Raw genomic sequence first — 24,445 nt, forward strand, 5'->3', positions numbered from 1 at the left:
CACAGTCACGAGGCATAAACATCTATCCAAAAAGAAACAAAACAATGTTACGATCACTATATATTATATATATAGTCTCCACCTTTAGGAGGTGTGTGATAGGCGTGTTGTGAATGCACCCTTCCCATGTGGCCCCTTCACAGGAAAGGCTTGCGTCCCCTTCTGGTGTGGTCCGTCGTGCCACTTTTCCAGTCAGCATCCTGAGTTAGCATGCCCCCGAGGCCCGTCAAAAGCCCAAAGGCAACCCCACTGTCGCTCTGTTTATCTGACCTTTCACCTGGCGGGAGGAAACAGGACGTCGGCCCTCCCGCGTGTTTGCTGAGATAACCGAGAGACCGCCAGTTCTCGCCGTTCAAGTGTCGGACGCGGCTCACACTTTGAAAAGTTCCAGTCCAGGTGCAGGAGGATCAACAACCCTCCGATGTCTCTCCTGCTTAATGGATCTGGATCCCCATCAACCACGGTTGCACGCCGCTGCTTTGATGATGCTTAATAACATCCTTGATTATTTCAAGTGGGGTCGGCTTTAAACTTCCGCGGGCCATGAAGGAGTGCAGAGACGCAGCTGCAGAAAAGAATCAAACGTAGCACTCGGTGGAGAAATGAAAAGTGATCTGGTTTATTGTTTGCGTCAGCAGCTTTTACAGTGATTTGGCATTTATCAGGGAAATGATCGAAAATGCATCAATGACGTAACAGCAACTAAAACATGCACTGAATTCAATGTAACATATACCACATAGAAACAAACAGGCACATATAATGATACAGATGAATAGACATTTGATAAAATCAAGACGAAAGTAAATTGATCTGATGTCCTATCAAAAAAAGATTACAAAAAAAATTGTGTTTAAAACAGAAAAAAATGCATTTAGTCGGATATGTCAGAGTAAAGTGCTCTATTGCTTCATGCTAATTAAACTCTGCTGTGATTAAAAACCCTTTTTACAAGTGTGTCAAAGAATAGTCAGACTTGATGAGAGATAATTACTGAACTCATCATTAGAAAGGTCGACCATCTATGTCCACTGAAAATACCCAGCATGTCATTAAAAAGTACTTGGACGCATCTCAAGCTGAAATAGAGTCTTTCATGGTGCGTTTAAGCTGATTGATCCTGCTAACAAAACGAGCCTCTTTAAGGTGATTACAAGACGGCGGAACATTTAATATGATGAATATGGCAATATCTGTAAAATTTTAACTCTAGATGGCAAAAAGAACAGTTCAAAGTCTTAAACTTTTACGATAGGTCACGATGGCCCTGTTCATACTTGGCATTAATACGCGTCCTGAGTGAACCTTCTTGCGACTAGCGAACTTTAAACATGTGTGTTTGATACGATACAAACTAATGAATGGAAAACACTTTCGGTTCTAAAGCTTTTCTGGTCGTCATTTAAAATAGCAGCAGTGTGCTTTTTATTTCCTGAATGACTGAAGCAAAACTTGTGTTAAAAGTTGAATACGTCTGACCACACTAGTGGAGGAATACTGTCACAAGTGGACCAGAGGCCACCTCTAAATAAGGTCTGATCTGATCTCAAATGCATCCTCAAAGCATCTCGGCTGTGTTCACGTCAGAGCTCACTCAGGACGCATGTTATAACACGTGTCGCTCTGTTACAGCTCGTGAACGCTGAGAAGCATTGAGCGATTTGCGGCCACGTTAGCCAGACAGAGCCACGGGTGGGTAGTGGAGGAGTCTCATCGGCTGAGGTTTTTGTCTGCTCTCGCTGACGCACGGGCTGAAGAAGGGGAAAACCTTGCCCCTCGGCCCGCTGGCGAACGAGTAGAGCAGGCTCATGTTGTCTGCGTCGTAGAAGGACACCCTCCTCTCGTCGCAGTCGAGGAAAACCCCCAGCCTCTGCGGGGAAGAGGCGAGGCGCAGCCTCGTCCACGGCTGAGTCCCGGCGGAGTACTCGTTCCCGTTGCGCAGCCGCAGGGTCCAGTAGCCGCTTTCGGGGCTCAGCTTGATGCGAGCGCGCCTGTCCACAGCCTCGGAGGCCACGCCCACGTCCCACTTGCGGCTGGAGCCCACCTCCACCTCCCAGTAGTGCCGCCCCGACTCGAACCCCTGGGCTGCCAGCACGTTGACGCACTGGAGGAAACGCTTGCTGTGGTTCGCGTATTGGTTCATGGTGTCGCACTCGACCGCCACGGTTCTGTCCCTGGACAGGTAAACGCTTGGGTGCGCTGTGTCGATGTCAAATTTTAATGGGGAAGGACCTTTGGGGTGAAAGAATCCATTAAATGATAACAGCGATAATATTTTCCTTGAGAAAATTAATTATAAATTGGATATATATATATATGATGTCGGTGCAACAGTGGTGTCGCTACTATCTTGTTCCCACTATAATATTTCTCTAATTACACCCATTGTCGAGGCTGGACAAGTTTTCACTGCAGGCGTTTCTGCATATAAAGAAGCAAGTAACAGGAGAATTTACCTGGCTTCAAAAATTTGAACATCCTCCTCCATGTGATGTACTGTAATGGGGCTGTGTATCTGTTGCGGAAGGCGTTTATGTCAAACTCTGGGGTAATATCCACCTCTGCACGTTGCCTGTCCAAGAGAAAGCAAGCACAGATGTTGTTTGGATCGTTCAGCACAAATTATGATAAATGAATGAAATGAACAAGCCAAAATTAAATAAGTGGTCTCAATATGTAACGCTTACCTCAGCTGTGGGAGCTATGAGGGGGTAAATCAAAGAATATCACATTAACAGCTTGTTTCAAACTGATGCTTCAGTTACAATTAGGTGACAGTTTAATGAATCAGCGTGTAAATTATGATCGAGAAGCCCTCACCTCAGTCAGTACGACATTCTCAGCGTCAGCGCAACTTTGCTGCAGCATTCGTATGTTGTCCTCCAGGTCTTGTACAGTCACCTCCATGGCCTCCAGGTGGCGCCGGACCTTCTCCAGCTCGTCCTCTTGCTCTCTCCCGATCTGCTCCAGCATGCGGTTTTCCTCGTCGTGCAGGATCTGATGGAGGGATCCGAATTCGCCCTTGACGTGAGCCGCCAGGTCCGACCCGACTCTCTACGGACAGGAGGAATGACTGACGTTAAAGGACACGGTGTCGTGTTTTTAATGCCGTTCCGCGTTTTTTTTATAGGCCCGTTTTATGTTGCCATAACTTGCACTGATATCTAGGGAGATACAAACAAGTGGTAATTAAGCTACAATTAGCACCCATGTGTCAAACAACTATAGCGTGTTCAAGCAGAGAACGATTTCCTTTTCATCATCCGAGCCCAGCACTCGCGGCTAAACCCGGGCTCTTATCTGCCATCTGTCTCACACGCTTCGGATGTGTTTTTGTTTCTGTCGCCTCTGCCTGTGCACAGCACATCACGTGGTTTGATGCATCTGGTGTGTGCTCGGGCAAACATGGCAGAACTGAGTCATGTGAGAATCAGACTAAGGATTCCCTCAGTAAAACGGGCATTAAGTCAAGGTTTTTAAAAGAGTGAGACGTCATGTTTTACATATCAAAGCACACAAACTGTCTCTCACCGCAACGGCCGACACCACTAAACATGCACAGCGAGACACTGCAAACAGCCATTAGGGAGGGACATGTGCATTCTTATCTTCTAAGTGCCTCGGGTACCTTTATGATATTCATCTTTTCTTTGTCTCTCTGAATACTGTTGATGATGTCGTCCTTCCTCAGCCGATGTCTCTCCAAAGACTCCCTCAGCTGTTTCTGTAAAGCAGTATGCAAATCGAATCAGCGCGGGGACACTAGAAACACTAGAACAAAGACGGACAGAAGATTGGAATAAGGGAACTCATTAATAACTTTGTGAAACACTGACTGCATGAACAGAATCACAAAACTTTTAAATATGCACATTGTTGTGTTCTTGCATTCGCAGTTAATTATACTTTGTGCATGTTGTTCAGACATCACCTTTATTTAATGACAGCTAGCACATGAACTAATACAGCCTCGAGGTAACAACGTTCCTTTTAACATCTTGAAGCTATGATGCATGGTCACACACATTTACAAACAAGTTTAGACAATGAAAATTAAATTAACCAGCTGCAAATAAAAATTTTCAGTGGTAGTAATGTGTTTTATGTCAATCAGCAGGGCTAAAGTGGGAAACTATCGCAAGAACTAGTAACCAGGAAAGCTTAAATATGAAAAAAGAAATTCACCATTTGGAGGAATAATTCCAGGTAATGAAAACAAACTATGACTACAATGTAATTACATTTTTTCCTTAATGGAGAGTGTTTAACGGTGTGTGTGCAATTACTCTTACGGCCACTAGGGCGAGACAACGGCGCCGCAGTGCAGCTTTAACAACTACCCCTTTTTGCTTTCCTGAAGTCTAACCATAATGTTGTCACACAACCAGCTGACACATGAGGAAGTCACTGGGGGATTTTTTATTTATTTTATTACATTTTATGTAGTTTCACCTTTATCTTATTTCCTGTCTTTCTGCTAAGCTAAGCAAAGAAGCTTGGCTTCTGGTTTCCATTTTGTGGGAAGATCCCTTTTCGGCAGAGAAGAGGAGATAAAGAGATAAAGATTTCCCAAAACGGAAACGGTTTATGTTAAATTAGCCATAAGGTGGGATTAACACCCTTCAATCATGCTAAAGATAAATAATGAAACCGTTTATTACAGGCTCCATAAGAACATACAGGTGGTTTTATTATTCTGTCATACCAGGTTATATAAAAGAGAGATTGAACTTTGATCCGAGCAAGTTACGCTATCGTGATGTCTGTGTATGTTTGTGGAAAAGCTAATGGACACTTGAATTTCCCCCGGGGGATGAACAAAGTATTTTTCTATTCTACCTCTATTTCTACAAATACGGTCCGTTCAGGTTTGAACTATGGTCAAATAAACAGAAGTGGACTGAAATAAAGAACAAAACTCTGCTGAAATGATAAAAAGTCAAATATTACTGAGTGCTCATTTGTTATTGATCAGTTTACTTTGGAGCATACGGGTATTTACACAACCGAGGTTAAAGGCATGGACGACAGCCAGCAGGCTGCCGGCTGAGTGGACTCACTTCGAGGTTCTTGACGTAAGTGTCGGATGTGGTGGCGCGGACCTTCTCCACCATGGCAGCCACAAGGTAGTTGGTCTGAAAGTTTTTGGAGCTGAACTCCTTGCGGCACTGCGGGCAGGTGACGGGCCCCTGGGTCCCCCTCCAGTACCTGGAGATGCACGGTTTGCAGAAGTGGTGCATGCAGGCCAGCATGACCGGCTCTCGGAACAGGTCGCAGCAGATGGCACACGTCAGGTCCTCTCTCAGGCTGCTCTTGGCGGAGGCAGCGACAGCGGCGGCCGCCATGTCGAAGAGCTGTTTCCTCTCTGTGATGTGTCCCGAGCTGAGGAAATGAAAGCAAAAGTCTGGAGGGGGAGAAAAACAAAGAGCTGGCTTACTTGTCTGAAATTAATGAAGGGATAAGTTAAATTAAGTTATCTGCAGCTACAGCTTTTCCTGTTCCCAGTGTTTCCTGTCAACACTAAGTTAGTTATGCATTAACTAAATCTGAAGCCAGCTGCGTGTTTGTGTTCCCCTGCTCTGAACAACCCCCATAACAAAATAGCGCCACCAGCTGAACTAGCTCACTACAAATACTAAACGACGTTTTAAGAGTAAATAAGGGTGAGTACTCGTGTAAACCAGGTGACATATCATGGGACTGTACAAAGAAAAAAAGAGCTGAGCTGGGATTTGTGTTGTGAGAGCAAGTCAGGTGGTTGGTTTTGTTTCACTTCACGCTGCTAGCGTCTAGCTTCAGCCTGCGAACTGCCCGTTAACGCAACACGACGAAGACAAAGTCGTCCTGAACTATAACGAGGTAGCTAAAAAAACATTTAATCAACACTTTGGCGGACTTACGATGCCTGTTGCGCGGAGAGACGTGGAGACAATGATGTCAAAGTCGTCCTTTCTGCTCTCTGCCCCCTCGCTGCTGCTGCTGTTGATGTTTGGGAACAAGACGTCCACGTCCGGTTCTGCGCATGTGCGCGACACAAGCACAAGGTCTCGTTTGATTGGTCCGTGTCAAACCGCAGGTAGTGGTTTTTGCAAATGAATTTGTGAGAAAAAGATTTGAACTTGATGTAGACAACTGTTGCCCTTTGTACCGCGCTTGTAATGACACGTTGAACATGTATGGAACATAAATACAAATGCATAAATATACATTATTTCTTTCAAATCTATTCAGTTGAGTGTAATCCTGGAGAACAAGTAGATCCAGTATCTAGTTAATAATATCATCGTCGTAACCAAGTACTGTGTAACATCCCCCCATCGTGGAATGCTCTTGAATGAAATTTCTTTGTTATAGTAATGTATAAGGAAAAATGAAAATCCCCATGTCAAGAAATTCTGTACATTTATATCCCTGTGTAATCTTTTGTAGGACCTTTGTTAAGTTCCTTTTTGGACATTTTACTTTTGTCGCTGTGTGTGGTGTTTTTTTTTTTTTATGCCTTACGTCGAATTATTGCCATCGTTTTAGAGGTGGTGTGGTTGTATTTTCAACGCATGGCTTCATGTAGGCTGCATGAAAATGTCACTTTATTTGTTCTAAATAAAGTTCTAAAAGCACTGTCAGGATGAAAATCTACATTTCTGTATTTTTGCAAATTTACAGTCAGTGTGATTCAGCCTTTTTCATTTCCTCCCTCGTGTATTTCAGTGGCGAGGATCTTAGAAATAGGCCTACCAGGTCTAAAACTTGAAAAGAAAAGGGGGGAAAAACTGAGATGACACGTCTATTATTTATTTACCATAATCTTGTTTCCAGGCAATCTCAACCAATATACGCTATTTCTGGTGGGGACTAATTACCAATTTCAGTATAATTCCTATCATGATACAATTATATTAGACTGGCTTCCCAGTTAGTAAGTATAGCAGAATTTGCAAGACACAGCTTGTTTAAATATTAGAAGGGTCAAAACGGAGCAGTAAGGGTAAGATAACCTTTTCTCATGTACAAGTCCAGCCCTTGGAAAAAAATCCGCTACATTTCCCTTAAAATGCGAATCAATGCTGTTTTTCATCAGGCCCTCCTGCCTTGCGCATGATCACCTCCGGATTGTAGCTCAGGCTTTCTGCTCCTAGTTTTCTAAACTCTAGCTGAGGTAAAACTGATAATCTAGATTATTTTTCAGACTTCTCAATTCCAAAAGGTCTGTCCAGAGCAACAGAAGACATTATAGAATGGGTATGTAATACTCTATGTGACAAGAGAACTGAACAGGATGTGTAAAATCAATGAGGACCACATGTCATTTCAATAAATGTTGATGATTGTCCAATATGTACAGTAACTGTGAGATGTCATTTGTCTCTTAAATTGTTACAACCTTTGCTTTCTCAGTGGCAAATATGGACATGCTTTCAAAGCACGTGTCTGTTACATATCATTTTAATGGGAGAGAGAGACAGAAAGGAACAGAGAAGGTTCAGAGGAAGGGAGCTTTAAGTGCACTGAATGAGCGTTCGAAAAAAGTTCCCGAGAAGTTTTAATTGAACTCCGGGAATCCAATTTTGCAAACTTCACAGACTGTCCATCCTTTTTAATCAATATTTCCAATCATTAAAGAATTAGAGACCGCCATCTGCATAACGCCGCTTCCAAATGCCGAGCGTAACCTCTGTGAGAGCAAAGGAAACAAGGAGGAGGCAAGATTGACAGTTCTCAGTTGGCCCATCCTCTACTCCCACATTCACCCAGAAAAACAGATGAACACAAAAACAACAACCGTGTAGGGTGGGCGATGTGAGGTCGCCTTAGTCTGTGATTATGTCAGCAAATCAGTAGCACCAGTGCTCTCAGAGGAGCTGGACAGAAACAGTGATCAGACGGAGAGCAGCAGACCAAGAATACAGGCTCGTCAGCCATATGGAGGGAGGTATATATGAAGATTGATACGAGCAGGTGAATTAATGACACAGCAGAAAGCCCAATAAAGTAAGTAATGAAACTAGAGAGAGAAATAATTTTCTGCATGACTACACTTTTAACCTGTCGAGATGAGCTAGTTTGAGGACAGACATCTTTCATCTGTGAAGCATTTAAGTCAGGCTGGCTGAGACAACTCTCAACCTTGACTGCCAAGTGACCCAATGCATGTGGAGGCTGGAGGCTGCTTATCATATTGAAAGAATAAATGGAAGCAGAGTGGAATCCTGCCCAAATCAATAAGGGTCCTTTCTGTTGCTGGGACAATCTGTGTAAAACTTAACGTGTCATCAAATGAAATCCTCCCCAAGAAGATTCGAGACTCTTGCACAGTGCTGCTGCTTGAACAGTGAATTTGGGCTAATATTGTGACGGTCAGCTCTTAACAGCTCCAAGGAAATGCAGGAAGACAAAGCCTGCAAAACTTTCAGAAATAGTTTTCAAACCGAGCTTGTTTCAAATATAGGTCTGATCAGATTGTCGTGTGGGCTGCCTACAACTGATATTACTAAAATGAAATACCATTTATTTCAAGGTAGAACACCGATCAGGCATAACATTATAACCACCATCCTAATATTGTCTAGGTCTCCCTTGTGTCTCCAAAACAGTTGTGACTCGTCAGAGAATGGACATGGGCCTTCTGAGGGTGTCCTGTGGCATCTGGCACCACATTGTTATTAGTGGGGGTCTTTGGGTCCTGTGGATTCAGAGGGGGAGTCTCTGTGGATCACGTAAGTCTGTGGCTTCTTCCAGTGCATCCCACAGATATTTGATCATTTTGGGACCTAGTAAATTTGGATGCCAGGTCAACACCTCGTACTGTTTTTCATGTTTTTTGAGTTGTTCCTGAACTGTTGTTCCTGTGTGTGTTCCCGTGTCTGGTTGCATGCTGCTGGGTCATTGCTATGGGGGTGGGGGTGCCTGGTCTGGTCTATGTGTGGTACATGTTTAAGTAACATCGACATGAATGCCAGGTCCAAATGTTTCCCAGCAGAACACTGCGTTGTCATTATCCACTTCTCCTGTCACTGGTTTTAATGTTGTGGATGATCAGTGTAATTTCTTGCTTGTATGTGAGTTTTATTTTACTTCTAGCTTTCCCCTGAATTTTCCTCTTAATGTGCAGGCCTTCGGTGTTGTTAACAAAACAATACATCAATCATCCCAGCCGAAAAGAAAGAAAATGTCCCCAGGCACATTATAATAAAACCGCACAAGAATTGACATAAATTCAGATGCACGGTCACACTCAGTATCAAAATATTGATTAAAATTCCTGAACAAAACCCAATTCGAGCCAGTTATGTGGTACCCAAAAATGATCTTCGGTAACTATACATTCAACAACAACTTTAATCTATCTCAGGAGCTCGCAGAAACGAGCTTGTGAAACGGCCGTAAGAGGTGTGCGTCTTTATTGTCTTCCAGCGAATTAACCAAACCTGGCAGCTGTTTGGTGCAATGAAAACGATAAAAAACGAGGGTATCAACAGTGTGAAAGTGTGTCACGGGGAAACTTAATGTTCGTTCGAGAACACACTTAGGATCAGTTGCGACATTGAAGTGAGGCACCAAATAAAGCAATTTAAAGCGTGAGGTTTTGTTTTACAGCCCCACATTGTTCCAAAGTTCATTCAAAACTGTATACACGACTAAAAGGGAGAAATGAAGCTTTCAAGAATAAACTGGAATGAGACAAAACCGTAAAAGAAAGTGTAAAAACAACCATTTGCGCCTCAAATTAGTGTTTTTTAATGGAGGTCATGGTTGCATTTTATTTACTGGATAATGCAGTAAAAAATGTAAAAAGAACAACGCGTGTCATGGTTAAAATGTGAGCTGCAGGGGGCAATCCCTGCGCAGACCTCCAGCGACAGTCCCTGGCACAGAGGTGGACAATCACACTGGATCCTGTAGACCTGACTCAGTCGAGCCACAAGATGCGCACTAGGCGCTACAGGCTGGGAGGAGCTTCGGGATTTTTCCCACTTGTTTCATGCCACTCTCGAGTGAAGACTCGCTCGCAAAAGGAGAAATAGGGGGAAGGGTGAGTCCACTAATATTTTCAATGAATACTGCGAGTATAGTCTTGTGACGAACATGTAGAAGTGCAAGATGTGAATTTCTGTGTTCTCTTGTAAGCGTAACCTGCACTGGACCTGCTATGCTGTACGTGCGTAATTTGGATATGAGGAAACCTTCACAAGGCATGATGAACAAGTGTCCAAATTGCGAACCACATGAGTGCGTCTGTGAAACGGGCTGCACCTGTCTAATCGGCTGAGCAAGCTTTGAGAGCTTGGAGATATTTGAATGCGCACCACTGAATAAGTTGAACGAATGGATACAAATTACGCATCAATGCGCGGTTGATTAGCAATCAGTTGCCTCATCATGATTTTACGGCAGTGCGCCTTGTTTTATTTTCTATTTTTGCCCCACGCATGTGTGTGGCTACACTGATCTCTGGCACAAGCTTGCCACGGTTGGTAAAGAAAGAATGATTTGGCAAATTATTGATGCTTTGCAAAGTGCAAATGTCGCCTGCAGTCTGCCTGATAAATCCTGCGTGCTCCTGTGCAGCTGTGTGCTCTGGAAGGTCCAGGCTTTTGGCACTGCAACACTTCAGTTGTCATGACCACATATTGTGTGGTCCCTATAGTTATTCTCCAAGTCATAGCATGACACACTGTGTGCACTATGCTGTCTTTCAGGCCTCGTGACAGATTTTACATCATGCACCTATATTTTGAATGAATGGTTTAAATTTCAGGGAACTGAAGAAGATTGGAGACACATTCTGTTTTGTTTGTTTTTTTTGTTGTTTTTTGTGCAATTAATTATGTAAATACAATAACTGCCAATTTACTCCACTGTTTCAGAAAGAAAACATAAAAGTGAATAAGATCATGGGAATATTGTCAGTAAACCACAGCCTTCCCAGGAATTTGTCAAGAAATAGGCTGCATCCCCAGAGCAAAGAGCGTCTGTCACCAATGAGATGACCTCTCACCAAGTGGCGCCCTGGTTTGTCTCAGTGATTCCATAAAGGAACTTTAAGAATCAAGTGTTGCGCTGGAATAAATGACGCAGGTCTATAAGCACACGTACACACAAAAGAATCCGTTTTCGGCAGTTGTGGATTTGTCACAAGCGTATTGCTTAATGCAATTAACGTCCATCTGCTACATAAGGATAAAGAAACCTTGCTGTTATTCAACAGTCAAACAGTGCCACACGACAACATGCTTTCTGTAGCCAGCAGGAGCTCTCAGTCTGTCACCGGTTGACAGAATTTGACAAGATAATGAACTACTGATGTTTCTTTTTCTATGTCTAAGTTGTTTAATATTAGGCATGCCACACAATATTCCTGTTAAGGGATGCGGACTCGGTGTGCATCCAGTCTGAAGCCCTATTGATGTCGCTTTGAACTGTCTGACTCTTTCTGATCACAAAGCTTCCTCCATCATTTTCCTTCATCCGTCATAATGGCACAGGTGTTCACGTCTTTTGGAAATAAAAAGAAAAAGAAAAAAGGATCTTGCTAACAAACTAACACAGCGCCGACACATTTTCAAAATAAAATATAGCCCGAGGTGTCTGTGTGGTCTATTTCTGGCAGGTTTTGGAGCAAGTGTGTGCAAGGAGAGCTCATCTTTGGTCGAATTTCGTTTGTTATCTGCATTTAATTTTCTTTCTTTACATCCACCTCCTCGATGCCATCACGGACAATTATTGTCCCCATAATTAGACTGCGTACATTAGAGGATTCTCTTATCTCCGAAATTGCACTGTTACTGTTAGCTCCATGCTGTGTGACATTTACGATGAGAGCTAACCTTTCTGTTTGATGTGAAGAGAATAATGTAACAATTATACATCAACTCTGTTCGGTTATATTTCATTAGAAACATTAGACAAAGACTCATCAGGATATTACCCTGAAAATAAATGGCACGGATTTCAGTACATCGTTATCACTGCTGCTATGTCAATCTAAACACGCCAACATCAATGTCTAAAGTTCTTTTGCATGATGATGGAGGGAGTAAATGGGTTAGAAGGCCTTATACACCTGGAAATGGGCTCTAACTATTGATCCATCTCAAAAGAGAGCAAGGGCTCCGATCCTCAGCAATTATACACCTGGAAAGCCTGTGAACATAATTGGCAGTATTTGGTAATGGGAAGTGAGAGATCAAGTCCTATTAACTGCACTAATAACTCCTACTGCTTCATTGTGCCAGTTATTTAGAGGAGAAGGGGTAAATCCGTCTGGCTTATGCCCTTTCGGTGGAACACGCAACTAGAAGCACAGACTGGGAGTGTTGGGTTCTAAACTGGAGATGTCGGTGAGAAATATGTAGCGAGAAGAAGAACACCTGAAGCTCATCTCTTGACGACTGCCTCGCTGACATTTCTTTTCACTGTCTGAAATCCTATTCTGTCTCAGCTTGTCTAAAACATTTATTTCATTCCTTGTATCTTCTCTGCTCAGGCGTCGCGACGGCCTTGATCTTCCAACACAATGAGCCCGCCAGACACATCCAACGGAACAGGGGAAGGGGAGGCCGCTGAAACCGGTCCCTCAGTTCTAGTTAACGACAGCGCGGGTTTGCGCCCGCCTGGCTTCGACAGCGACGTCACCAAGCACATCGGCGTCCAGATCACCTTGATCACGGCGTATTCGCTGATCATCATGCTGGGGCTGCTGGGGAACTCGCTCGTCATCTACATGATCATTCGCTACAGAAACATGCGAACAGTGACCAACTTTTTCATAGCCAACCTGGCCCTTGCAGACCTTCTTGTGGACACGCTTTGCTTGCCCTTCACTCTGGTGTACACTCTGCTAGATGAGTGGAAGTTCGGGGCCGTGTCGTGCCACATGGTGTTCTTTGCCCAGGCCCTGAGTGTGCACGTGTCCATCCTGACTCTGACCGTCATAGCTCTGGAGCGCTACCGCTGCATCGTCTTCCACCTCGGCCGCCGCCTCACGTGGGGGTCCAGCTTCCTCATCATGGCACTCACCTGGATTCTGTCCGCTGTTCTCGCAGCGCCCCTGGGCATTTTCAGAGAGTACCACATCGAAGAGTTCCCTTCCATCAACCTGCGTATAGCCGTCTGCTCTGAGAAGTGGCCCAACGGGAGCAGCAGGGACGGGGTCATCTACAGCCTCTCAATGCTGCTCCTGCAGTACATCATTCCTTTAGCCGTCATCAGTTATGCCTACATATGCATCTGGGTCAAACTGAAGAATCACGTCAGCCCCTCCAGCCGCAACGACAGCATCAAGCGCCGCAAAAAGACCACAAAGATGTTGGCGCTGGTGGTGGTGGTGTTCGCTATCTGTTGGCTGCCCTTCCACGTGTTCCAGCTGGCCAGCGATCTGGACCTGGTGCTCAGGTTCAAGGAGTATAAACTGATATACACGGTGTTCCACATTGTGGCAATGTGTTCGACTTTCGCCAACCCCCTGCTGTACGGGTGGATGAACAAAAACTACAGGAATGGCTTCCTCATGGTCTTCCGTTGCGAGGACAAGCCAGAATCGTTCCACCCGGAGGGCTCGTTCAGGACTCGCTCCATGAGGGGGATGACTCTGAACGGCTGTAACGGCGGACACCCTCCCACCGCTGTGTGAGGTTAACAGTTTAAAATGCCTGTAAATCATGCGCCTCTTTTTAGAGGTACTTGTGGTTCTAAAGTAGGCTTTTGACTTGATTGGTCTGATCTCTATCTATCTGTGTCAGTGGAAAGGACCCAAAGCTTTGCATGCAAATTGCTTTATGTAAAGCTCTTCTTTCCTTTCATGAATGGTACTTGTGAAATACATTTTGTCAAACCTATATATGTGTTTAAAATGTTTACTTAGGTGTTATTTATCTTGGTATAACGTACGATGTGTTCTCCCGTAAATGCAGAACCCTTGTTATAAGCAATGTCTCATTGTTTTAATGAAGGGAAGGCTGTGATTATTGTGACTGTGAGAGTTTCACAACTGTTTTTCTATCACTTGGCTGTTGAAAACATTTGGATGATTGTCACTTAATTAATCCAAATGCTGTGTTTTTGATTAGTAGGAATATTCTAGCAGAGAAATGTTCAATCCGTGTCCAAGAAATCCAGGGGAGGAAAATTTTCTGTCCGAACAGGAAGCTAATTGTCTTCACCTGGCAACCAGCTGTTCCTGATTAGACCGAGCTGCAGGACTCTGTTTCCAGAGGAATGGGATTGAAAGTTATTGATGTCTTCGTCGCACAATGTGGCCGGCTCCTTTGGGGATGAAAGGAGTCTGAATGTGCAATTCTACATGTATTACCGTGCTGCTAAAGTGTCCTTTGATGGTGGTCTTTAATGAACACGGCATCATTAAGGAACAGCAAGGCCTCTGGGCACAAATATATACCGAGCCCTAGCTCCACACATAAATCTCCGACCTGACTGACCATCAAGAGAAATTATGTTTTGTGCCTCCATGTCAAATAAAGAGACTTTGACTGGGATATGTTTATTTGATTATGGTGGAAGTTAAGTAAATGCCTGTCAGAGTGCATACAAATAAAGCATGTCTTCTGAAAGCATTGTAATAAAACTGAAAATGTATTTTAACACTCGCGCTGCACAGAGGCTGCTCCTGGTCTAATCCTGCGGTCTGATGCGTGTGCCTTGTATGGCTAGGGTCCGCAGGAAGGATAAACTTTAATTCTCTGAACCTGACGGCTGAAAAATCCATGTGTACACTAACAAACCTTGGGCTTAATCTTGAGGGAAAAAATGGGTCAAGTCTATGTAATAAAGCATTTAAGAAATGTTTGCCAATAACTTTTGCAGCAAGGAAATGTTCTATTTTGTTGATGCACTCACCTGGCACTTCCTGGCACTCACATTACTGATTTGCTCGTTGTAACCTATATTACTTTATGGGCTGTAGATTATATAGGATATAATAAACAAGGGTTGTTGCTGAGGTTAGAGACACAGATTTAGGACTGTAAGTTCTTCATAACAGGATGTTCCTGACTGAGGACGCAAACCCCTCAAAGACTGCAGGTGTGGCTGCGCACGACTGTGTGTATGAATGGAAAAAATGGGTTAAATGCAGAATGTAGAGAATCAACGTATCCATGAGGAATCAGGGCGTTAGATACAAATGTTAAAGTGGGGTTTCTGCATCCAAAGACAAGTTTGTTAGTTTAACTAGTCATTCTAAATTCGTCATAGATGTGAGTGTGAATGTTTGTCTGTCTCTCTGTGTTAGCCCTGAAACAGACTGGTGACTTGTCTGGAGTGTACCCCGCCTTTGCCTGATGACAGCTGGGACAGACTCCAGCCCCACCGCGAACCTCTAGAGGACAAGCAGTTACAGAAGATGAAAATGAGAATATTTCCTCCAAAAATCTAATCAGAGATTCTCAACGTCAGTTGTTTTGACATTACAAGACAATTGACCCAAAACGTTCCCATATTCCATTGAAACTACAGAAGTGCCACTGAGTGAACCGTGCGCCGTTTTGCTGTCATCTGCTGCCCCCTAGTGTTCCACGCAGGCATCGCAGCCGCACCAGCCAACCGGAAGTGTCGTCGTCGTCGTCGTCGTCGTTTGACCTTCGCTCTAATTCGACTCACGTTTGACATGATTTCGGCAACATGAAGTTCACCCGGACTGCAGCGTGAGCTACAAATTCGGATCTTTTAAATGGTGTCGACGCACAGGTAACCGCCTGTTTGCCCTTATACAGTTGCCTAGTGAATATCGGTCGGTAATGTTAGGGTTCTCATGGTGTACCATTCATTCACCGGGTTTGCCTCATGCTAGGCTAGCTCAATGCTAACGGGGAAGCTAAGCGGGGCGGACGTGACAAATGAGACAGTATCGTTTTACCTGATGTTACCTTCTCACTTTGGACATATCCACCGACCTCTCGTCGTAATGATTGCAATGTAGTCGGTTCTCAGTGGTGACATGAGACCAAGAGCCTTTTTAATAAAATAACATGAATATTTATGTAGTATGTGTATGTATGTATGTCTGTGTGTGTGTATGTGTGTATGTAGTATATTTAAATTGTATATTCATATAGATATTTATGTATTGCATATATCTTATATGTTCATATAGATATTTATAGAGAATAAACGATGACACAAGCTGAGAAATAGTTAAAAAAAAGGGGAAGGAATTTACTTCCTTCTCCTTTTACAAACAGATGGACTGTGTTTATAATCATTATTTTTTTGTATGTACAAATGGGTACATGTTCTGTGTCCGAAATTCATGCATGCATTCATAATATGAGCTGTTTATGTGTTGATCCGCCTGACAGCTGTCATGTAGCTTTAGCTAGAAAGACCCAGAAAAGAAAAAAGTCTCTAAAATGGCCACTTTTCTAATAATTAAAACTGCTGTTAAGTTGCACGAGTTTCTAAATGTATTATAAGCCACCGCTGTCACCGTTTTCTCTTGTTCTACCTCCTGAAAGGCAGTTGCATAACCCTGGTACACTGACACGCTTCGTTTGCCCCCTATCTCGACAGGGTATTGCCTGAGTAAACGAAGGAAGGGAACAATGGTGAAATATTTCTGCTGCGCAGATTTGCTCAAAAACACCTGGGACCAAGTTTGTGTTGCTTTTTGGCAACGATATCCCAACCCTTACAGGTGAGGAGGGGGGGAGAGTGGCGGGTACACTTGCCTCTGATATGACTTATTTCTCTTTGATCGCAGCACTTTGTTTGAATGAATTGGGTCTCAACTGTAATGAGAAGATTTAATATAAGGTGGAAAGGTATTATTACTCAAAATTTGAGTGCTACAGTGCTTTAATTTAATTAAAATTTAGAAACACTGGTGAATAATTCTAGTGTTTTTGTTATTGTTTTATAGTGATATGATGATTAAATGGATGTATGGTAGTGAAACGTATTGCATTGAACCTTCCTGGGTTTGGTGTTAAACGTTTTGTTAAGCTTTACAATCATCTGGTAATTAAAGGTCAACATCCACTGATCATCCACAGCATTACAACCACAACCCGATGATCTTGTGACGATCACATGTCCTTTTGGGAAACTTCGGTCCTGCGGTTCAATGACAGAATCAGCTTCCCCCTTTTTTTTAACCACAGCGTGAACATTGTTGCAGACCAAGCACGCCTGAGTGCACTTTCTGGTGCATTTGTTCCCCAACTGAGCGTCATACGTGCACCCAGCAATACACGTGATGTCAAATAAATAAAAACAAAAACAGCATGGTTCATCAGACCAGGCCACCTTCGTCTGTTGTGTTTTTCCACAGCCCCGTTACAAAACAAACTGTGACGCAGTGCGTGGTCTGACTCCAAAGACGAACGAGCATTAACTTTTTGTTTATGTGTGCGGGCACCAATGTTCTAGCCAGCGTTTCCTTATCATCCCATCATCCCATCCCAGCCATAACATTATGACCACCTTCCTGATATTGTGTAGGTCTCCCTTGTGCCTCCAGAATAATTGTGACTCATCATTGCTCATGGGGTGGGGGCGTCTGGTCTGGTCTAGGTGGACGGTACATGTCTAAGTAGCATCCACGTTATTGGTCCAAAAGATTCCCAGCAGAAAATTGTATTAGCACAAGATGGTCAGTGTTTACTTCTCCTGTCAGTGACTGGAGCATGAAAATGTTTTTCAAGTGGAGTAAAATTCACGTCTCTAATAATCCGTAACTCTTCCTTCTTTCACAGTAACCATGTCTTGACCGAAGACATCATTTTCCGAGAGGTAACTCCAAGCAACTGCCTCATTTCCAGACGTCTGTTGACCAAAACTAGCCGCTCGCCTCGATGGATGGAGCGATACCTTCCAAAGCACATGGCCAGCTCAGCGTACATCATAGAGGACTCCATTGTGGACCCTAAGAAAAGGACCATGACAACACTAACATGGAACATCAGCCACGCTCGCCTCATGGTGCTTTAATGTTTACTTTCATAAGCACTCGGCGTCGCATAAATACGTAACATGGCCCGGCCTCATGTTTTTATTGTTTTTCTTTTTTGTCGCAGTCGGTGGAAGAGCGGTGCCACTACCGAATCAACCCTGAAAATGGCGGCTGGACTGAGATTAAAAGAGAAGCTTGGATCTCTTCCAACGTCTACGGGCTTTCTAGAGCCATTCAGGTCAGTGGAGCGAAGTGGGAAGTTCAAAAGGGAGACTCGGCCACCGATCTTTCATTCTGTGATTAGTAACAAAATACACGGTGTTAAGATGCAGCAGCTGAGCAGTGGATGCTTTTCCGCCAGGACTTTAATCACTGAGTGGTTTATGGCACAGAATCAGAGTAGCTCTTTGTTGTTTCCCAGCTCTGACTGACAGCGACAGTCAACGTGTGATGGTGTGAGTTGTCTTTTTATAGTCCAAGTGTCTTTTTCTGTCTTGGCTGATTTTGTCTTTATTTTTTTCTCCTTTCAGGAATTCGGTCTCGCTAGGTTCAAAACTAGCGTTACAAAGACCATGAAAGGCTTTGAATACGTACTCGCCAAAATGCAAGGTAAGTTATCAATAAGTACTCATTCTGTGTTGTTTCCTTTTAGTTTTGATCGCTGCTGATGATGCGTCTAAAAGCTGTTTCCTGTCGGGGATGTGTGATTAATATTATGAGGGTTATTTCTAGGAATGCCATTAGTAGCTGGAATTGAGGCCTTTGTTTAACTTCTCAGTAATTCTACTTATTTTCCTGCGGCGCAAAGTCAGAGACAATGTATCTGTTGTGAAAAAGGAAAGAAAGGATTAAATGTGTTTGATGTTGGCTGGTCTTAAAAGCTGTAAAAAAAAAAAGGAAAAAAAGAAAGAAAAGTGATTCATGGCTGAAGTAAATGTGTCGAACAGAAGTATATTTTTGAAGTCATTATAGTAGCAGCGATTCAAATAATACAACTCTTTTATCAAAAATGTCAAATGTGGCTGCGTCCAAACAAAAGAATTACATAAACTATGATTGGATACTTTGAGTCTAACCACGTTTATGCTGACGTGCAAGGATTTCTTTTTAAAACCGACTACTGAACACTGATAATTGCAAGTGAACCTGACTAAGATTTCTATTTTGTCCTTTCGTTGCAGGTGAACCTCCATCAAGAACCTTAGCAGAAACGGCCACAGAGAAGGCGAGAGAGACGGCGCTGGCAGCTAAAGAGAAGGCCAAAGACCTCGCATCGCAGGCCCAGAAGAAACAATACGTTTGACGAGCTACTTGAAGGACGATTGGCTCCGCAGCCACTGATAGTGATGGGGGACGGGTGTATTTATCGACTCCCCTCTCATTATTCAGTCAGGGGTGAGACAAACCGATCCCGGTCGTGGTTAAGACACCTCTGTGAGGGAGCATCCATCTGTAATGGGGTGGTGGACCATGGAAGGCCTGAACCCAGTTGAAGGACCTTTTCCAGCCTCCTCGTTCATGCTAGTTTATCCCACCTCTGTCACCACATCATCTCAGTATTCTCCAGAGATCTCAGAAAGGAATTGAAGGTGCCATTAAATAACAATAGCCAGCTCTGACTCTCCTGTGCCCACCAACAATGTTTGCGCTTTATCCTGTTTCTTTGAACGTGTCGTTTTGTCACAGTCACCCCTTCTTTACAGCTTCTTGTCCGGTAGCTAAAGGTTAGCACATTTCTAATTAATGTGCTTAATGTGTAATTAAAATGTAATTTGTTTCACTTGTGTTGTTTTGATGTTATCTTTGGTTTGTCATCCGTTCAATGTCTAGAGTATAGAGGCTGGGTGACTGAATAACGACCTATATTGGTTTCAATCACAGCTTAATGACAAACTGGCACTTTGGATTCCTGATACTGTGGTCAGAGCTGGAAATGGATGTTCATGAATTCACATAAATTGAAAGTGTATGTAGCTTAGGCCTGTGCATACAACCCGTTCAACAATGTATTCTTATTCTAATAATAGAATATCAACTTGTCAATAAACGGACATGTTCTTTCTAATGATGATGTTGTCTCGTCTCCATACATGGCCGCTTCATTAGGTACACACTGCTGCAGACGCAAATATAAGTCATCACATGGATGTTAGCTATGGTCTATAGACGATCTGCTCAAGTTCAAACAAAGGGTGATAGGAAGTGACTTTGAACGTGAAATGATCCGAGGATTTCAGAAACCAATCGACTCGGATTATGTAATTTTCTCATTTTCACAACCGTGAGCTACAATCTTCTAAATGAAATAGTCGGAGGAGAATGGGCAGACTGACTCGGGCTGGAAGAAAGGCTGAAATAACTCAAATGACCACTCGTGTGAACCCGCCGCTCCTGTCGGCTGAGAGCAGGAAAACAAGGCTGCAATTTGGCAAGGCCTCAAAATTGGACAAGGGAAGACTGGAAAACCATTGCCTCGTCTGACAAGTCTAAATTTCTCCTGCAACGTTCAGATGATGGGGTCAGAATTCAGGCATAAACAAGATAAAAGCATAGATCCACCCTGCTGTGTATCAACAGTCCAGGCTGGTTGTGGTGGTGCTGCTGTAACGGTGTGGTGGATAATTTCTTGGGACACCTTAGTACCAACCGAGTATTGTGCTGTATAAGACAGCTCAGTACTAGCGAGGTGTACCTAATCAGGACAGACAATGGTTTGCATCACAACTTGAGCCTGAAATTTTACCCAAAACAAGGAAAGAAAAACCCAATAGGTCCTACACAATAACCATAAACGGCACATAAATATAGAAAATATTTATTCGTTACAAAAAGCTTACATTGGTACAAAAAAAATGCTACATAATATTACTGGGCGGAGAGACAGATAAAAAAGTAATAAGGCATCTTGCATATACAAAAATGAAGGGAAATAGCACCTTCAGGTATTAAATACATTGAAAGGATTATGATACATACTTGCAACACAGCATCAATTGCATTATCATTACAAGTAGACAATATCTGTCAGACTGGTGAATTTGGTGTACGCATAATTGATAAAAAACACACACACGTGAAGTGCACAGCTTTGACAACCCAACACTTCTCAGAAACATAATCAGTTAACAGACCTGCGCGGAGAAAACGGAGAACGCGTCGACGCTCCGACGGCTCGACGCAGGCTTCAGTTTCTCGCATGTGACTACAGACTGAATCGTGCACTAAAACTTCAAATCGACATCTGGCGCCGGCCAAACATCAATGTGCAAATGTGACCAGTTAATTATGGTTTTTCGTTCCGACTTTTACACCCAAAATCAGTTTGAGAAGTGCAACATGTGGACGTTACGTGCAACAGAATAAAAAAAGAGCGAAATACACGACTGAACTTATATATTAGGACAATAATACAAAACATACTGTAGCACAGATTAATGTTTAAGTGCATACTAAACATTAGTGAAATATAAACTTAGTGCTAAAGAAAAGCTGTATAGAATACTAAACCAAATCTGATCTTTAAGGCAGAATCCAGTACAGACATACTGTAGTAGGGAATAAGTTAAGAATTTTGAATGAGAAGCCCCCAAAGAGGAATGAAAGGAACTGCTTGATTCGTTTAAAGTTAGACACCTTATGGCTTTGCAGAAAAATGCCACTTATGCTTAATACCAGAAAATATATATGCATAATGAAACGATTCATCCCAGCCCAGTGATTTTAGCTGCTATTCAGTGCAAATGGACACACTCACAACCACCGTTTAGCTTGTAGTCCGACACGTTTTAACAAGAGAATGGCACAGGACGTCCCTCCGTTAACAAAATAAAAAGGTGTGTTCAGTTGTACAGTGACGTCTTCCTCCATCCATTCTCCTTGGTCCTTTTCGTTTTTTTTTGGAATGTTTTCACCTCGCCCTCCCGTCCTCCCGTCCTCCCGCACGCCGACACTAAAGGAGCCGTCATAGCCACGCCTTGTCCATGCTGGAGTAACAGTGGTCCGTGTCGGCGTGTGTCATGCCCAGTCCGTCCGAGTCCACGCAGTCGAACACAATGCTCTCCACATCAACCTCCACGTCCTCTGCAACGAGAACAACCGCAGATCCCACCCATTAGCAGAAGGAAACAGGAGATGGCTCACGTGTGACAGGGGACTGCTCCGGGACGACAAACGCGTTACACAAGTAAAAATGAGCTTTTCGTGAGAAATAATTCAAGATATTCTCAGACTGAGCTCGTTTAGTGCAAGTTAAGAGGGATGAGCTGTAACGTCAGCGGTGCGACGACCGATTCGCGACTCGTACCTCTGTCAGAGTCCGACCTCTCGGAGGACATGGTGGACCCCTGGCTGTCGTTCCTCATCCTCTCCGTCCCCCTCTGCAGCTGCTCCAGCCGAACCCGCAGCTCCCTCTGCTCCCAGAGCAGGCGGCCCTTCATCTGCTCCGCGCGCTCGTCCTGCTCCTGCAGCTTCTGAAACGGGGCCGAGGGAAGACGGGTTAAGACGCAACGAGGGCGAGAGGGTCTCAGAGGGCCTCAGCCTGAACCTCGCTCGTACCTTTATGTGGAGCTGGGCTCTCCTCAGCAGGTTGAGGGTGGTGTTCCTCATCGAGTCCGAAGACAGAGGAACCTGCTTCTTCAGCTGCTCCAGGCAGTGCCTCAGCTGAGCTCGTCTGCCGACAACAAGCAACAACTGATTTGTGACAACAGATCATTAAAAAAAAAAAAGGCAGATGTGGATTTGTGAAAATGTGGCAAACTATTCATTAATTACCTGTTTTTCTCCAGCTCATTGTGAACTGACCTGCGGTTAAAGGAAGAGACAGTGTGATTAGAGACAAAGACGTTCTGTCGAGTCTAACCGGCTGCTTTACCAAAACTGAAAGTCAGACACCCGACCACACCCTCTCGTCGGTTGTTTGTTGCACGGTGTTGTTATGTACCTATTACCACCAGCATTCATCTTCTTGCTCTTCTGTTTGCTTCTCCTGTCAGAGTGATCTGGACTGAGAGGCAGGACTGAAGCGTATCCGTGTTCTGCCTCTGTGCAAGGAGAGTCACCACAGCTGTGTTAGACAACGGGGCTAAAAATCACTGTCTGCAAAAGCAGCGATGTTAAACGTTCACTTCTGTAATGAATGCCCCAAATAAACATGCACTAAAGTGTGCCTTGAAGGTAGCACGACGCAGTGCTGAAGTGAACCGAGGAGGACAATAACGTCCAGCTGGTTATGTGTTTTTGGCGCCATCACCCACGACTTAACCCCCCGACTATAAAACAGTTTTTATATTCTCACGCGTAAAAACATCAAACAGTGTGTCCGCAATGAGCATTGAGTGAATAAAACGCATAGCAAAGCTTCCTGTCGGTCTCCGACTCATTCGGTGCAAAGAGCGCCGGGATTCATTTTCAAACTGGTCCAGATTGGCGCCTTTGAGTACAATGATGCGGCCGATATGTAGGTCACCGAGTCAAATGGCCAAAAATAACCTTCCACCAAGGAACTCGGTCAAAACCCGAACAATTGCACAACATCGAACCTCTGCGTTGGCTTTCACGCGGACAGTTAACCGAGCTTCATTGTGCGTTTTGCTATTTTAACAATAACCAACCAACTCCCCTTTACACAGACAGTTGTCCAAAAAAATAATAATAACAAACCACACACTAACCTCGTTCTCTCCTGTCCAGAAACTCAGCAGCTCGAAGGAGAACCTGGATTTTGCACATGTTTCCTTCCATTGTTGTTGTTTTTTTTTGTTGCAATATAACGACTGCAGGTAAACAACCCACTAGCGTCAGTAGCCCGGAGCAGATGAAGCCGCTGCTGTGTCTGTGGCACGTCAATCCACACAGGCACGGGCGATACCTTCAAGTGCCCCACGTAAACTCGGATATCTTGCATTCTTTTCAGGAAAACTTGTCCAAGCAGGTTTAAAACGACTACAAACAGCGATTTAAATATTAATAACTGTTGGTTGGTCAAATACAAAGTGCATATGGTTGTGAAAATGTCAACATACGGTGTCTAATAAGTATTATTTTTGTATGTTAAATATAACAAAACAGAAATCAAAATCAAAAATAGATTTATAATTTCGTAAACAACCGTAAACAATCTAATTTAAACTTTGTATTAATGAATGATTTACCTCGCTTTACCGTCTCGTATGTTTATGGACGCATTGTTCCAATTACAATTTTTCCGTAAGCTCTTGAAGGCATCAAGAGAGGACGTAAAACGTCATTGTCAAGCCTCCTGCCCTGCTCCTACTCCTCCCTTCCTTACCTCCCAAATAGAGCGCTTTATTTTATTTTATTTTATTTTATTTTATTTTAATTATTTTATGAATATAATGTTTATTTTGAAACACTTATTTTATTGGTGAACAACGATTTCGATATGCATAAATCGCAAAACAACACGGCGTGTATGCTGTTCTTCGTGGAGCTGTATTGTTACGCTTACAAATTGTTTATCTTATTGTTCCCCCTATATCAATGTCCGAAAAGCCTACATTTTTACCTTACGTCGAGTCTATT

General features: G+C 43.5%; 4 protein-coding genes across 6 annotated transcripts; 2 read left to right on the top strand and 2 right to left on the bottom strand.

Moving 5' to 3' along the window:
• Positions 1-597: 597 nt before the first annotated feature.
• trim105 (tripartite motif containing 105) lies at positions 598-6,048 on the bottom strand. Of its 2 annotated transcripts, none has more exons than XM_047585645.1 (7): positions 5,901-6,048; positions 5,061-5,404; positions 3,629-3,724; positions 2,821-3,054; positions 2,688-2,701; positions 2,457-2,572; positions 598-2,232 (listed from the first exon to the last, which is right to left on the bottom strand). In XM_047585645.1, the coding sequence occupies exons 2-7, from the start codon at positions 5,343-5,345 to the stop codon at positions 1,673-1,675; spliced, it is 1,305 nt and encodes a 434-aa protein (XP_047441601.1). In that variant the 5' UTR covers positions 5,346-5,404; positions 5,901-6,048; the 3' UTR covers positions 598-1,672. The 2 variants fall into 2 exon arrangements, with proteins under 2 accessions (XP_047441601.1, XP_047441600.1); XM_047585644.1 differs by having other exon boundaries at positions 5,061-5,382; positions 5,901-6,027.
• Positions 6,049-7,888: 1,840 nt separating this feature from the next.
• npy7r (neuropeptide Y receptor Y7) lies at positions 7,889-14,762 on the top strand. 2 transcript variants are annotated; one of them, XM_047584478.1, is made up of 2 exons: positions 7,889-7,989; positions 12,485-14,762. In XM_047584478.1, exon 2 carries the CDS (start codon positions 12,515-12,517, stop codon positions 13,628-13,630), a length of 1,116 nt encoding a protein of 371 aa, XP_047440434.1. In that variant the 5' UTR covers positions 7,889-7,989; positions 12,485-12,514; the 3' UTR covers positions 13,631-14,762. The 2 variants fall into 2 exon arrangements, with proteins under 2 accessions (XP_047440434.1, XP_047440435.1); XM_047584479.1 differs by lacking the exon at positions 7,889-7,989 and adding an exon at positions 9,925-10,030.
• An 811-nt stretch (positions 14,763-15,573) lies between these two features.
• Positions 15,574-19,973, top strand: prelid1a (PRELI domain containing 1a). The gene is made up of 6 exons (XM_047585765.1): positions 15,574-15,702; positions 16,525-16,648; positions 17,709-17,934; positions 18,030-18,143; positions 18,436-18,514; positions 19,087-19,973. The coding sequence occupies exons 2-6, from the start codon at positions 16,557-16,559 to the stop codon at positions 19,206-19,208; spliced, it is 633 nt and encodes a 210-aa protein (XP_047441721.1). The 5' UTR covers positions 15,574-15,702; positions 16,525-16,556; the 3' UTR covers positions 19,209-19,973.
• A 731-nt stretch (positions 19,974-20,704) lies between these two features.
• Positions 20,705-23,745, bottom strand: mxd3 (MAX dimerization protein 3). The gene is made up of 6 exons (XM_047584399.1): positions 23,575-23,745; positions 22,845-22,944; positions 22,676-22,705; positions 22,460-22,574; positions 22,209-22,374; positions 20,705-21,985 (listed from the first exon to the last, which is right to left on the bottom strand). The coding sequence occupies exons 1-6, from the start codon at positions 23,642-23,644 to the stop codon at positions 21,867-21,869; spliced, it is 600 nt and encodes a 199-aa protein (XP_047440355.1). The 5' UTR covers positions 23,645-23,745; the 3' UTR covers positions 20,705-21,866.
• Positions 23,746-24,445: the final 700 nt, after the last annotated feature.

This window comes from Mugil cephalus, chromosome 5, assembly GCF_022458985.1.
Source record: "Mugil cephalus isolate CIBA_MC_2020 chromosome 5, CIBA_Mcephalus_1.1, whole genome shotgun sequence".
Lineage (NCBI taxonomy): Eukaryota > Metazoa > Chordata > Actinopteri > Mugiliformes > Mugilidae > Mugil > Mugil cephalus.

Excerpts from the sequence above, each read along its gene's own strand:
- mxd3 (XM_047584399.1), bottom strand. The coding sequence starts at position 23,644 with ATGGAAGGAAACATGTGCAAAATCCAGGTTCTCCTTCGAGCTGCTGAG. Across the intron at positions 22,575-22,675 it reads AATGAGCTGGAGAAAAACAG|ACGAGCTCAGCTGAGGCACT; the intron begins GTAATTAATGAA and ends TGTTGTCGGCAG. Across the intron at positions 22,375-22,459 it reads GAGCCCAGCTCCACATAAAG|AAGCTGCAGGAGCAGGACGA; the intron begins GTACGAGCGAGG and ends GCCCCGTTTCAG.
- trim105 (XM_047585645.1), bottom strand. The coding sequence starts at position 5,345 with ATGGCGGCCGCCGCTGTCGCTGCCTCCGCCAAGAGCAGCCTGAGAGAG. Across the intron at positions 3,055-3,628 it reads AAAAGATGAATATCATAAAG|AGAGTCGGGTCGGACCTGGC; the intron begins GTACCCGAGGCA and ends TCCTGTCCGTAG. Across the intron at positions 2,233-2,456 it reads GTTCAAATTTTTGAAGCCAG|GTCCTTCCCCATTAAAATTT; the intron begins GTAAATTCTCCT and ends TTCACCCCAAAG.
- npy7r (XM_047584478.1), top strand. The coding sequence starts at position 12,515 with ATGAGCCCGCCAGACACATCCAACGGAACAGGGGAAGGGGAGGCCGCT.
- prelid1a (XM_047585765.1), top strand. The coding sequence starts at position 16,557 with ATGGTGAAATATTTCTGCTGCGCAGATTTGCTCAAAAACACCTGGGAC. Across the intron at positions 17,935-18,029 it reads TCAGCCACGCTCGCCTCATG|TCGGTGGAAGAGCGGTGCCA; the intron begins GTGCTTTAATGT and ends TTTTTGTCGCAG. Across the intron at positions 18,515-19,086 it reads CGTACTCGCCAAAATGCAAG|GTGAACCTCCATCAAGAACC; the intron begins GTAAGTTATCAA and ends CTTTCGTTGCAG.